This window comes from Gossypium arboreum, chromosome 5 (genome assembly GCF_025698485.1).
Source record: "Gossypium arboreum isolate Shixiya-1 chromosome 5, ASM2569848v2, whole genome shotgun sequence".
Taxonomy (NCBI): Eukaryota; Viridiplantae; Streptophyta; class Magnoliopsida; order Malvales; family Malvaceae; genus Gossypium; species Gossypium arboreum.
Window position 1 is genome coordinate 88029573 of NC_069074.1, and position 13058 is coordinate 88042630.

General features: G+C 31.9%; 2 protein-coding genes and 1 non-coding gene across 4 annotated transcripts; 1 reads left to right on the forward strand and 2 right to left on the reverse strand.

Moving 5' to 3' along the window:
* Nucleotides 1–1096: 1096 nt before the first annotated feature.
* On the reverse strand, nt 1097–4038 carry LOC108453088 (uncharacterized). The gene is made up of 3 exons (XM_053027861.1): nt 3442–4038; nt 1901–2023; nt 1097–1582 (listed from the first exon to the last, which is right to left on the reverse strand). The coding sequence occupies exons 1-3, from the start codon at nt 3593–3595 to the stop codon at nt 1371–1373; spliced, it is 489 nt and encodes a 162-aa protein (XP_052883821.1). The 5' UTR covers nt 3596–4038; the 3' UTR covers nt 1097–1370.
* Nucleotides 4003–4084, reverse strand: TRNAS-AGA (transfer RNA serine (anticodon AGA)). The gene has a single exon. It is a non-coding gene; the product is annotated as a tRNA-Ser (tRNA).
* Nucleotides 4085–9185: 5101 nt separating this feature from the next.
* On the forward strand, nt 9186–12513 carry LOC108453792 (universal stress protein PHOS32). 2 transcript variants are annotated; one of them, XM_017752092.2, is made up of 3 exons: nt 9186–9920; nt 12117–12170; nt 12277–12513. In XM_017752092.2, the coding sequence occupies exons 1-2, from the start codon at nt 9257–9259 to the stop codon at nt 12125–12127; spliced, it is 675 nt and encodes a 224-aa protein (XP_017607581.1). In that variant the 5' UTR covers nt 9186–9256; the 3' UTR covers nt 12128–12170; nt 12277–12513. The 2 variants fall into 2 exon arrangements, with proteins under 2 accessions (XP_017607581.1, XP_017607582.1); XM_017752093.2 differs by having other exon boundaries at nt 9187–9920; nt 12120–12170.
* Nucleotides 12514–13058: the final 545 nt, after the last annotated feature.

Sequence of the window (13058 nt, forward strand, 5' to 3'; positions counted from 1 at the left end):
AAAATTTTAAATTTTAAAGTACATGTGAATAAATCTCAAATTTTAGATAAGTAAATGGATGACCAACATGACAGTTCTAACATCTAAGGAATTCCTATTATTTCTTCAACTTATCATCATCTCCAAGTTTGTTAAACAAATCAGAAGATGCAGCACAAATTTTATTAGCTTGAGAAGTGGAAGATGAAGATCTGATATTGTTCTTAGCATGCAGTTGAATTTGACCTTTGAACATAAATCCATGTACAAATTCCTTGATCTTTCAATGCCTTAATAGCTCCAATGCAACTCATGGTTTTAATCCTTTTTGCTATACTTTTCAGATCAAATGGCTGTTTTTTTCTTAAGCAAATGGTAATGGTGGATATGAGGTTCTTATATAGTGACTTTATGGGGGGAAACTAGAGATAGTATTCAAATAAAAGAAATAGTTTTAATTGTATCCTTCAATAGAGACAATGATAGTAAAGAAATAAACAAAATCACCAAAGATAAGGTTTTGGATGGTTTGTTTTTGGTTTCTTTGGATTTGGGGGATGAACTCTTCACTATTTAAATCCAATTTATTGGTTTCTATTACATCTTTCCATGAAAAATTGAAATCCTAATGTGACTTGAGAAGTGGATTGGCTTGCTCTCCACTTATGTTTAAATTCTTCCCAAGTTTTTTTGTTTTTGGGATTTGAAGTTTTTTTGTTTTTGGGATTTGAAGTTTAAGCTCCTTTGTTTGCCAGTAAAATGTTTGTTTTTAGACTCTGAAAAATAATTTACTTTTTTGGTGTTTGGATAAATCTATGTAAAATATTTTTTGTTTTTTTGGCAGATTTCTTGAAAATATTTTCCGGAAAAGCTCTTTTTACATATATTAATAAATTCATATTTTAAATTATTTTTACATATATTGCAATGATTTATTTATAAATAAATAAATACAAATGTTTTGCTACAAGTACATTAGTGAAAATTGAAAATATTGATCAACCCCTTAAAGGGTTGAAACAGGCCTAAACTCAACAGATACCGAATATCTTCCAATACCTCAGTTAACATTCACATAAACCATACCAATGGTATCAAATTCGGAGAAATGTAGTGATTGTATTTTACTGGAGCAACAAAATCATTTAATGACATTAACCGGCAATGGTCACATTCACCAACGAAGTGTTGAACAAGACTAACAAAATTTCAGCTCAAAAGATAAAAACCAATCATAACTGGCATCATTAACGCCATATCTCATGTCATTCATGCATCACAGCATCCTTATTGTCAAAATAATTCCCACAAGTATAGGAATTGATCAAATTCACTAAGATAACAATAACCAATTCCTCTAGATAGCATTACCAGCTTTTAATTGTTATTTCTTAGCTTGTGATGTAGCGGTGAGCTTTGTAAGTACAAAGCAGTCTGGGAGGGTCAATGTTTGTGTAATACTTCTTGATTGTCTCTGTGATTTCAAATCCAAATTTCTTATAGAAGTTGATGGCATCTTCGTTGTTTGTCTGAACATGCAAGTAGATTTCCGGTATGTTTTGCTTCGAACAGAGATAAAGAACATGGTTCAATAGCCTTGTACCTGCATAAATTAAAGATTTTTAACGAACTATGGCTTCTATTCAGAATCAATGAGAACATAATTTTCAGCAAAAACATGCTGAGGCAGTTTAGTTACACTCTACATTTCTTCATCGTTGACCTCATTGCAATTTGCAAAAGACAACCATTATTGTGCCACTGAACATGTGCAGATATTTTAAGAGCGCAAGTGAAACCAGAAGTGATCTGATTCAAATTATAGGTATTGATAATGTTAAAAGGACAATATTAAGATCATCCAATTAGCAATTAGTTTCTTGCATGACCTATTCCAAGGAAATGTTGTTTGTCTACTCACCAATTCCTAGCCCACGATACGGTGCTAAAACACCCAATGTCATGATGTACACACGGATGGCCCCACCTTCCTTCTTTTCCAGCCGGCAAGCAATTGATCCGACACAGATGTCACTGTAATATGCTGAGTTAGCATGGAAAAGAGTAATTGTTAGAACAAAATACTAATTTTTGGATAACACAGGCTATTCTCACTCATGTAATAGCTATGTATAACAATCACATCATCTGTTACGTGAATATGCATGCGTCACCACAAACAATTTATTCCAAGCCATCAAATTGAATAAAAAATAATTAATTACAGCTTTCTAACCATCAATGTGTAACATAGTAATTGATATCATATGATGAAGCCACTATGACAGGGACATTACAAACATGCTCTGCACATTCATAAGATCATAGAGTTAAAAGAGGATAGAGTTGCTCCAAACTTCAATTGAGTGTATTTCTTAGAGCATGACTTGAGGATTAAGGAGAAAATAAATCAAATATGCAGTTACCAAGACAGAAGGAAACGATAAGATAACTTCTCTCCAAAAAGTAACAGGTTTTGAAATTTCTACAGTTTCTGTGAAAAGATGTAGACCATCAAGCTCAATAGGTGCCCTCCAATGCAAGGCAGCAAATTTCAGAATCAGGAAGTCTTTAGCCAGGGTTTTTATGACTCTAAAGTTCGCCAGAAAACTTCAGGGATAGCTGCTACTCGCTATTTAACAGTGTAAAAGCAATGCAGGATAAGGAAGGATGTATTAACGTTACACAATATGCAGAAGATCATGGAAGAAAAGGTGACTGGACCAGCTAATATTGGTAACATAAATATTCGAGTGTAAGGCAGCACAAGCACAACAGCAGAAGCAAAGAGTGTTTTTGAGACATGTTTTCACGAGGATGACTGGTGACACGCATTTTTAGAGTTTAATAAGCCCAGAATTTGACCATTGAAACCAAAACACAATAAATAGATCAAGCAATTCAATATAGGTGGGGTTATCTAACCTAAACTATCTAATCCAACAAGGAATTGCTTCTACCAATGATCACATGAGAAGACACTAAACTGATAACCGAAAACATGTTAACGGTATCGAAGGTCACTCATGTGTAGGTTGTAGTTTCAAGACAGCCAAGTTCATCATTCAGTAACTTGAAACATCAAGGATAAAGTTTCTAGTCTTGGAGAATCTATACATATTAAACCATTTTCCAATCATGTATAATCAAATGCCAATATAAATCAAACTAGCCCATAAAAGGCCATCAATCTTCCGACTCAAAGAACCAAAAAGCCAAAATCAAACGCAGAAATCAAAACCAACAAAATAAATTCCCATAATAGGATACTAACTACATACGCAGAGGGAAAGAGAACAACAATAAAATTCCCAATAGATGGCATATACTAAAGAACACAAAATAAAAAAAAAAAAACCAGTGCAAAGAAAATGCCAAACAACATTGGACCAACCAAAAAGAGTTCAACAACTTTAAAAAAAAATGAAAACCCAGAAAAAGATTAGGAAAAACGGAGCAAACCAAGCTTGGTGAATTCGCCAGAAGCGAGAGCATCGGCGTAGTACTTATCGTTGTAACGAACAGGGAAGAGAGCTGTGTTAAGCTTCTTCAACTGCATCACGTTCTTGCCTCTCACTCCATCAAGTGATATTGCTACTTCTCGCCCAGCCCCCATTTCTTAACTCCTTTGCGATCTATTTGGTCTAATAAAACAAAAGATTTGCAGAGGGGATATAATAATGGTGTGGTGAGGGATTGTACAGACAGACTTAGATTTCTTGTATGTGACAAAAGAGGAAGGGTAGAGATTGGCGTTTCAATTTACAGCGACGGTGGAGGGATTCGCTACTCATGGAACTTGGGGTTTCTCGTTTCCCTTAGAAAGACCCAGCGAAGTGGAACCTCGAGTTGCCTGAGAAAGAAGAGAGCAAACGAAACAGCAGCCTGAGAAGAGAAGATATGCGAGGGTAAGAAGATGAAGAACAAAAGAAGGAGAAGGAATGAAGAAGAATGAGATGGACTGATGAAGAAGGAGACGGAAAATGATTTCAGGACCAAGAAAATAAAAATAGAATGCAAAGGCGTGAACGGCAGGATTCGAACCTGCGCGGGCAGAGCCCACATGATTTCTAGTCATGCCCGATAACCACTCCGGCACGTCCACTGATTTTGTTAGATTCTGTCATTTTTTGTTTAATATCGTATTCTTTTGCATACACCACAACGTACATTTCATTCTCTTTTTGAATTTAAAAACAACCATCTCATTTATCATAAATATTTAAAATTCATTTTAAGATTATCTAAAATAAAAATATTACCATCTCTTAATCTTTTTTATAAATTGGAAAAAAAATCTTTTTTTTTTGTTTTAACTCTTAATATTTTGCTCTTCCTTTTATAACTTTAGTTATTTCAGTGTCATGGTTGAACTGATAAAGCAGTCCAAAGCAGCAAAGGTTTACAATTTGTTGGCTACTGTATACATTTGGTTTCTATAAATCTTGAGTCGAGTTGAGTAGAATTTTAAAATTTTCGAATATTTTTTGGGGTCATTTGTATTTTAGGTTTACGTTTTCAAGTTAGATCATTATAAGTTTTAGTTATTATGTGTTTGAAGTGTTCCAATTTCTAGTTTGTTAAAATACGTCCGTCTCTGTACTCAGACAAAATTTGAAATTTAATCTTTGTACTTAAAAATATCAAAAGTAGATTTTCTTAATTTTTTATTTAAAAATTTTAGTTTAGTCATTAATGTTATTAGTATTTTCCATCAAAATTTGCTAACTTGGTATGTTAATTAAACTATCCTCATATGGCACTGCATATGATTGACTAAAAATAAACATACTAAGTTGACAAATTTTGACAGAAATTATAAACTACGATAATAATTATGATTAGAATTTTTAAATTGAAAAAAAAGTAGGATTAAAATTTTAAATTTTAAAGTACATGTGAATAAATCTCAAATTTTAGTGACAATTCTAAGAGATTCCTCATGTTTCTTCAACTTATCATCATCTCTAAGTTTGTTAAACAAATCAGAAGATGGAGCACAAATTTTATTAACTTGAGAAGTGGAAGATGAAGATCTGATATTGTTCTTAGCATGGTGTTGAATTTGACCTTTGAGCATAAATCCATGTACAAATTCCTTGATCTTTCAATGCCTCAATAGCTCCAATGCAACTCATGGTTTTAATCCTTTTTGCTATACTTTTCAGATCAAATGGCTATTTTTTTCTTAAGCAAATGGTAATGGTGGATATGAGGTTTTTATATAGTGACTTTATGGGGGGGGGGGACCAGAGATGGTATTCAAATAAAAGAAATGGTTTTAATTGTATCCTACAATAGAGACGATGATAGTAAAGAAATGAACAAAATCACCAAAGATAAGGTTTTTGATGGTTTGTTTTTGGTTCGGGGATGAACCCTTCACTATTTACATTCAATTTATTGGTTTCTATTACATCTTTCCATGAAAAATTGAAATCCTAATGTGACTTGAGAAGTGGATTGGCTTGTTCTCCATTTATGTTCAAATTCTTCCCATGTTTTTTTGTTTTTGGGATTTGAAGTTTTAATTTATTAAGCTTTCAATATAGATGAGGATAAATAAATGCGTACTTGAATATTTATGGATATCATACTTAATTTTTGTAGGTTTGAAAATTTTAATTATTATTTGAAGAAATTTGGAGTGTGTTGATGATAGATTTGCACATGACGGAGAGGATGGTAGAGATACAAGGTTCACTCTATTTAAGATAGGGTAGAGAATCATTTAGAAGAGTGATAAAAATTAAGGGCAAGAAGGAATAGGTGAGAGAGGGGGTAAGAGAGAAAGATCCCATTTTATCTACATGCTTGGTGCCTGATATGCTTTTATTCTCTTATATGCTTTTAGGATGTGGTGATAGAAATCTACGTGGCAATTAACGTGTAAGTCTAACTTAGCTGTTGACTCAAAGCATTTCTGTGAAGGCGGGCAGAGCCCACATGATTTCTAGTCATGCCCGATAACCACTCCGGCACGTCCATTGATTTTGTTGGGTGCCTTCATTGTCTATTTAATATAGGATTCTTTTGCATACCACCACAGCATACATTTGATTTTCTTTTGAATTTAAAAACAACATCTCATTTATCATAAATATTTAAAAATTCATTTTAAGATTATCTAAAAATAAAAATATTACCATCTCTTAATCTTTTTTATAAAATGGAAAAAAATCAACCAAAATTTTAATTTAATCAAATTAATTAAATGACTTATACTCATTTCGATATATGTAATTGTCTATAAAAAAAGTCAAAAAATGCTGTCTCCAATCAAGTAAAAAGCTAGGGGGCCGGTAGGGGCTTTGGCCTCTCAAAAAATTAGTTCCTTGAGCATTTGCAATGTGTTAAGTTAATTTAATAGTAAAATTATATTTTGGTCTCTCTAAAAATTTAAAATCTAATTATGCCCTCTCCAAAAACAAAAAGTTAATAGTTTAGTCCCTTGAAAGTTGTAAAATTTTACATTAACACAATGAAAAACAATTACATTTTTTAGCTCTCCTAAAAATTTAAAATTAAATTTGGCCCTTCCAAAAAAAATTAATTTTACTCCTCTCTCTAATATTTGAACTTATTTTTTTTGAAGAACTCAACATTTGCTGGTATTATTATCTTTTAATTATTTAATTTTTAACCATATTAAATTTAGTTAAAGTATACTCAAATCCTAAAATCAAAATTTCATTATCAAAATCTTTAATCCTAAATCCCATTAGGAATGTTGTTCCAAATTCCATTGGAACCCCTTTTCACCTTTTTTTTCTCCTATTCCCAACTATTCCTTTCACACATGATATGACTAGAGGCGTTGCCAAGGGGCTGGTAAAGGTCCTGATTTTTTAAAATGGAAATTTTTTGTTTCTTTTAAATTAGTAAAAGTAAAATTATATTTTGGCCCTTTAAAAATAATATAAATTTGATTTAATCTTTTAAAATTATAAAAATATAGACTATTCAAATGGTGAAATTAAATTTTACCATCGTAAAATTAAAATTTAATTTTAGCACTCACTAACAAAATTTTTGCCTTACGATCATTTTGTAATCTAAATATTAATACAATGCATCTTCTCATATAATATAATATAATATTTTCATTAAAATATTCTATAAGTCCATATATTCTTCATAAATTTAGAATTTAGTCTTTGTATTTCTATTTCTAGGAATTTAATCATTTTACTTGTCAAATTTCAAAATTCAAGTCTATCTGTAACACTGTTAAAATTATTTTGTTAAATTCATGTTCATTACAAATTATTTTATTACATTGCTATCAAGTGAGTATTTTTTATTTCAAAATGTCACACCAAAAAATTAACAATATTAATAATCAGACCTAAATCTTGAAAAAAAGAGTAGAGAGACTAAATTCTTAAAAATAAATATATTAGGGCTAAATTTTAAATTTCTAAAGAGTATAGGAACCTATAACATATTTTAACCTTTTTTTGAACTGTTCTTTATAATTTGGTTTGATTTTTAATTTTTCATATTAATTTTTATTTTAGATTTTAAAGTTTTTTTTAAAAATATGCTTTGTTTAATGACTTTTGAATATTATTTGACAAAGTTTCAATGTCCTTTTACATTAATATTTCTAAAACCCAATAATTTTTCAAGTAAATAAAAAAATCTAATAACTTTTATATGGTTATATGATTTTTAAATATATATACACCTTTTAAAATATTTTCACTATTTTAAATATAAAATATTTTCACTATTTTAAATATAAAATATTTTTATAAAAATAAAATTAATTATAAATTAAATAAAAATAAAATTGATTCAATTTTGGATAATTATATAAGCCGTTCAAACACCTCGATTCAAATAGATTTTTCTTGCTAAGCCCACGTATAATAAAGTCATTTTAAAAGTTGGAATTGAAGGGAATTGATAGAGTTTAAGAATGAGTTTGGATGCGGAATGCGTTAACCTGAGGTTAGTTAAAATTAGTGGTAGCAGTGAGATTAAATATTGTAGCAATATTATAGCGTGAGACAAAAAGTAAACTAAACGCATCACATCGCACCTCACTGCCCATCCAATGAGACTAAAGTGGCAAGGAAATTTAGGACTTTGTGTGAAAAGAAAGATAGGATAAAATCTATTTATAGGGTTTAGAGTTTCATCTAGTTGCATGTAAGTGGACTCAATACTTATCATTCCCTATTTAGCTCGACTTTGACTTTTATTAGTGTCGATTTAGATAGTTAGATTGTTTTAAACCTTATTAGTCAGACTTCCACATCCATGAATATTGAAGTTTGATATGTGATAATTATATTGACTCTAAAGGATTTGAGATTCGATTCCAATTTTGTCAACTGAGCTTCCACATCTTAAATCTCAAGTTTCTCAAAATACAAAATGTTATCATATAATAGATTTCGAACTCGATAATAATTTTCAAACTAACCTCAATACCTATAATGAGGAGATCATATGGTATAAAAGAAACACATTTCGATAAACACGTTGTGATGTCTTTTTCGGTAAAACTATTATGGAGGTTTCTATATTAGGAGTCATATTACATTTTACATCCACAACTTAAAAATAGGCAAATTAGTCCTTGTATATTAGAACAAAGAGCAAGTAGATCCTTTCTATTTAAATTTTCATCCAGTTGTACTGTTAAAAATTGGCTTGGTTAACAAAATAATCAAATAATGACACGTTGCTTGCCACGTGTCTCCCATGCTGACATACATAAGCCAATTTTTAACAATAGAAATTGATGGAAATTTGAACAAAAGGACCAGCTTGCTCTTTTTGATCTAACGTACAATGACTAAATCGCTCATTTTTTTATTAGAAAGGGGAAAATGCAATTTGACTTTTAGTACAAGGGCCTCCATGTTACTTTTACCTGTCTTTTTCTCTCTCAATTACATTTAGAAATTGTTAAAATATGTCGTCAATCTATGTATTTTTATAAATTTAAAATTTATTTCTTATACTTTTATTTCTATGAATTTAGTCCTTTTACTTTCTAGATTTCAAAAATCAGGTCACTCTACTTTTATTTTAATAGCAGATGGACTTAAATTTTAAAATCTAAAAATAGAGGATTCAATTATTAGAAATAAAAATATAAAGACTAAATTTTAAAATTATGAAGAGTATAGGGATTGATGGCATATTTTAACCTTTAAAAACGGACCTCTAGAACCGTCCTTCCCAAAGCTCTATAATTTTTATTCTTAAATAAAACCCCTACAGAACCCAAAAAGAAAGAAAAGCAAAGTTCCACAAGAAAATGAATCACTCTGACAACAGTGACCACCCTCAGCTTCCAACCATCAAGATCCGTCATCCCTCCTCCCCTCACCACCCCTCCTCCGCCGCTACCCCTACTCCCACCGCCGGCGCCCGCCGTAAGATCGGTGTAGCCGTCGACCTCTCCGACGAATCAGCTTTCGCCGTCCGCTGGGCTGTCCAAAACTACCTCCGACCCGGTGACGCCGTCATCGTTCTCCACGTCTCACCTACCTCCGTACTCTATGGAGCCGACTGGGGCCCACTCCCCCACACCCCACAAAGCGCGGAAACCCCGGAGTCCCAGAAGCAAATAGAAGACGAATTCGATGCCTTCACGGCTTCAAAAGTGGCGGATTTGGCCAGACCCTTGAAAGAATCCGGGGTTCCCTTTAAGATTCACATAGTGAAAGATCATGATATGAGGGAAAGGTTGTGCCTTGAAGTGGAGAGGTTAGGGTTGAGCGCCGTTATAATGGGGAGTAGAGGGTTTGGAGCCGAGAAAAGAGGGAGTGATGGGAAGTTGGGCAGTGTTAGTGATTATTGTGTCCATCACTGTGTTTGCCCTGTTGTTGTTGTTAGGTACCCTGATGATAAAGATGGCGGGAGTGGTGAGCCTGTGATTACCATTAAGGAGGCTGAAGTGGAGGAGGAAGCTTCCAAAGGTTAGGGCTTTAATTTTTGGTTAAATTCTGTTATTAGTCCCTGTACTTTGTAAAAGTTTTGGTCTGTACTTTTTGTATCGGTCAATTTTAGTCCTGTAATTTTTTACTTTTGAAATTTTAGTTCTAACCCAAAAGGTAGCTGTTAAATCTGTTTGTTTAAATTCAATTACTAGTTTAGTACTATACTTACAGTTGTAGGTTTAGTCCATATTTTTCAATTGGATCATTCTAAGTCTTGAATTTTGAAATTTCAATTCAAATGATAGTTTTTAATATATGAACTGAATTTCTAGTGAGTAATATGTGAAAATAACAAGCAGGCATGGTATTACACATATGATAATATATTTGCCACATCAGATTTTGGAAACAACAAAATTTAACTTAATGAATTTAACAATTTGAAAAGTACAGGAACAAAAAGTGACCAAATTCAAGTACAGGGACTAAATCTACAACTTTCGCAAACTAATAGCAGAGTTTAACCTTAATTTTTTGGTTGTTTCAGTTTGATTGCAAAATTTGGTATCTTTATACCTGTTTTAATGCTTATGTGCTTTTATAGTTATGAACTGCTACATAGGATATAGTAGCAAAGTCTCATGATATGGTCCATGCCGGCAATCCTACATGCTTAACTTTGCTTGGTTTTGAATGACTAAAATTCGGCTCCTTGGCAGTCTTTTGACGTTTAATTTAGATGATTTTAGCATATTTTTTTCTTGGGTAATGTGTTTTTATTGTGTTACATGAATGATTAGGCTTCAAAAAGCTTAAGTTTATGTATATGGATGACCTTTATGTGATATAATATTTAAGTTGGCAAAGGTTGGCCTTTTGTTGGTGTTAGTTTTGGCATAATATGGTCTATGTAGATCACCATATGTTTCTGACTTTGTGTTGAAATCAGTGATTCAAAATATGGTTCCTTTAAATTTTTTTATAACTTAATTTTGGATTGTTTTACAAGCCTTTTCTTACTTTATATCTTAAATAGGACAAGGTAGAAGAATATGGTCTATATAGCTCATTTTATGTGTTGGAAGGTGTTTGGTTCGTGTTGTATGTGTAGTTTAAATATTATTTAGCTTAGATTTTGTGTTAGATTTTTAGTGATGGCATGGTTGTTGAGTGGATGGGGTTGTTTTCGCCCCCTTTAATTTTGGTGCGGACTGCAGGTTAACTAGAGATGGAGGTCGGTGATGGATGGACAATAGAATTGATATATAACAACAATGTGTGGAATGCGGTGTGCGTGGTGATGAATTCATCATACATGTTACTGCTGGTTTGGTATAGCAAGTGAGGAATGGATAAATATAATAAAGATATGTTTATAGATATTGTTATAGAGTAATTAAGTAATTTGTAGTGCCTTGATACGAATAGCTTGTCCATTTAAGACAAAGCAAGTTGATTTTTAAGGAGCTGGATTCGTTGGGATTGAATGATTGACTGTTGCTTAATAGGGGGACTATTGGTAAAAGTACCATGGAAGTCCCCATACTAGGAGTTAGATTACATTTTGCCCTTTCTACTCAAAAAAATGACAAAGTAGTCCCTATACGTTAGATCAAAGAGTAAATTAGTCCTTTCAATTTAAAATTTTCATTCATTTCTATTGATAAAAACTAGTGTGATTGATGAAATAATCAGATAGTTACACAAGACGTCACGTATACCTCATGTCGACAAATTTTTAACAAAAAGGATTAATTTACTCTTTTTGATCGAATGTATAAGGATTAATTTGCTTATTTTTGTAGTAGAGAAGGCGAAATGCAATCCGATTCCTAATAAAAGGGCATCCATGGTACTTTTACTGGGGACTATCATAAGCTGTTTTTATGAAAATTAGATTATATAACGTGGTTACTTTATCTTGGAAATAGGGAGATAAATCTGCTTAGACGTGCTTTTCTCTCTGGATTTATTTGTTAAAGCATGCTACCCTCCCCCCCCTTTCTCTCATATTCGGGGAAACTTTATTTGTTTGTTTAGGCAACTGCTTGTGAAGCATGGTGAACTGTCTCTACCCTTTATACTTTTCTGGCAGAAATATATATGGCAGAAATACCTAATAAACATGAGACTGCGTGTTTAGTGGCAAAGCTTCATGACTTTCTTTCATGGACTCTTGGTTTAAGTAGGAAAACTCTTGTAAATTGACATTGCTGTTTGATTCTTGTTTCACAGCAGATGCTTAGCAAGTCCTTGGTAATTGCAGCTTCTTTATTGCGTCAGTAGCAGGTCAGGATCTTTATGTTGATCTTCATTACCTGTTTCTTTTGTGCAAACCCTGTCTGCAATTTGATTTTTATTCCTTTCATCTTTTGCTTTCTTGTGGTGTACATAGCATAGTAGAAGGCTTCCAGTTGTGAAGAGAACTCAGGTAAAGTGGATTGTAGGGTTCTCATTCTCCTGGGGTATATCCTCTTTGTATAAACTCGGTTGTTGTGGTTCTTGGTTTCATTTTTATGGCACTGTGAGGAGATATTGTTGTACTAATACTATGATATAAATATAAAGATAAATCCAGTGTCAACATTTGAATTTTAGCAGTACTATACTATGATATAAATATAAAGATAAATCTAGTGTCAACATTTGAATTTTAGCATTTTACGAACTCTTATGTTTGCTTTGATGCCATAAATTCAAGGGATGAAGTATGAATATACTTCATTAGAGCTTCCCCTTGCATTAAGGGCCTTTTTCTCTGCATATAATTAAAGCAATGCTAATCTTTTATTTTTCTTGAAGTATTGTATTGTATTGGATATATATAATATTGGGACATGGGTATGAGGATATGGATTTTATTTCTCTGCATATAATTTGTGTTTAACTAGTCAAATAATATTTGATGGATATGATATAATTAGAGTTTTAGGGTTAAGTTAATAGAAGTTAATTGTTAATAGTATCAGTTAATTATAAATTTTCATCAAATTGACTTTAGAACTTTAACTAAACACTAAAAAGTTAATATCGTTTTTTAGGTACTGTAATGTATGATTTTAGTCAAATACAAGTATTGTATTAAAAAAAAAGTGAGGTATTTGTATTAAGAGTTAGATTATATTTTACTCTTATTTGTAGTTGAGTTTTATTCGATTCAATAATATAGATTGTTTT

Bases quoted from the DNA above. Each gene is read 5' to 3' on its own strand.
- LOC108453088 (XM_053027861.1), bottom strand. From the start codon at position 3,595: ATGGGGGCTGGGCGAGAAGTAGCAATATCACTTGATGGAGTGAGAGGC. The intron at 2,024-3,441 runs GTTTGCTCCGTT...ATGCTAACTCAG, and splicing joins TGGCGAATTCACCAAGCTTG to CATATTACAGTGACATCTGT. The intron at 1,583-1,900 runs GTGAGTAGACAA...TAATTTATGCAG, and splicing joins GTATCGTGGGCTAGGAATTG to GTACAAGGCTATTGAACCAT.
- LOC108453792 (XM_017752092.2), top strand. From the start codon at position 9,257: ATGAATCACTCTGACAACAGTGACCACCCTCAGCTTCCAACCATCAAG.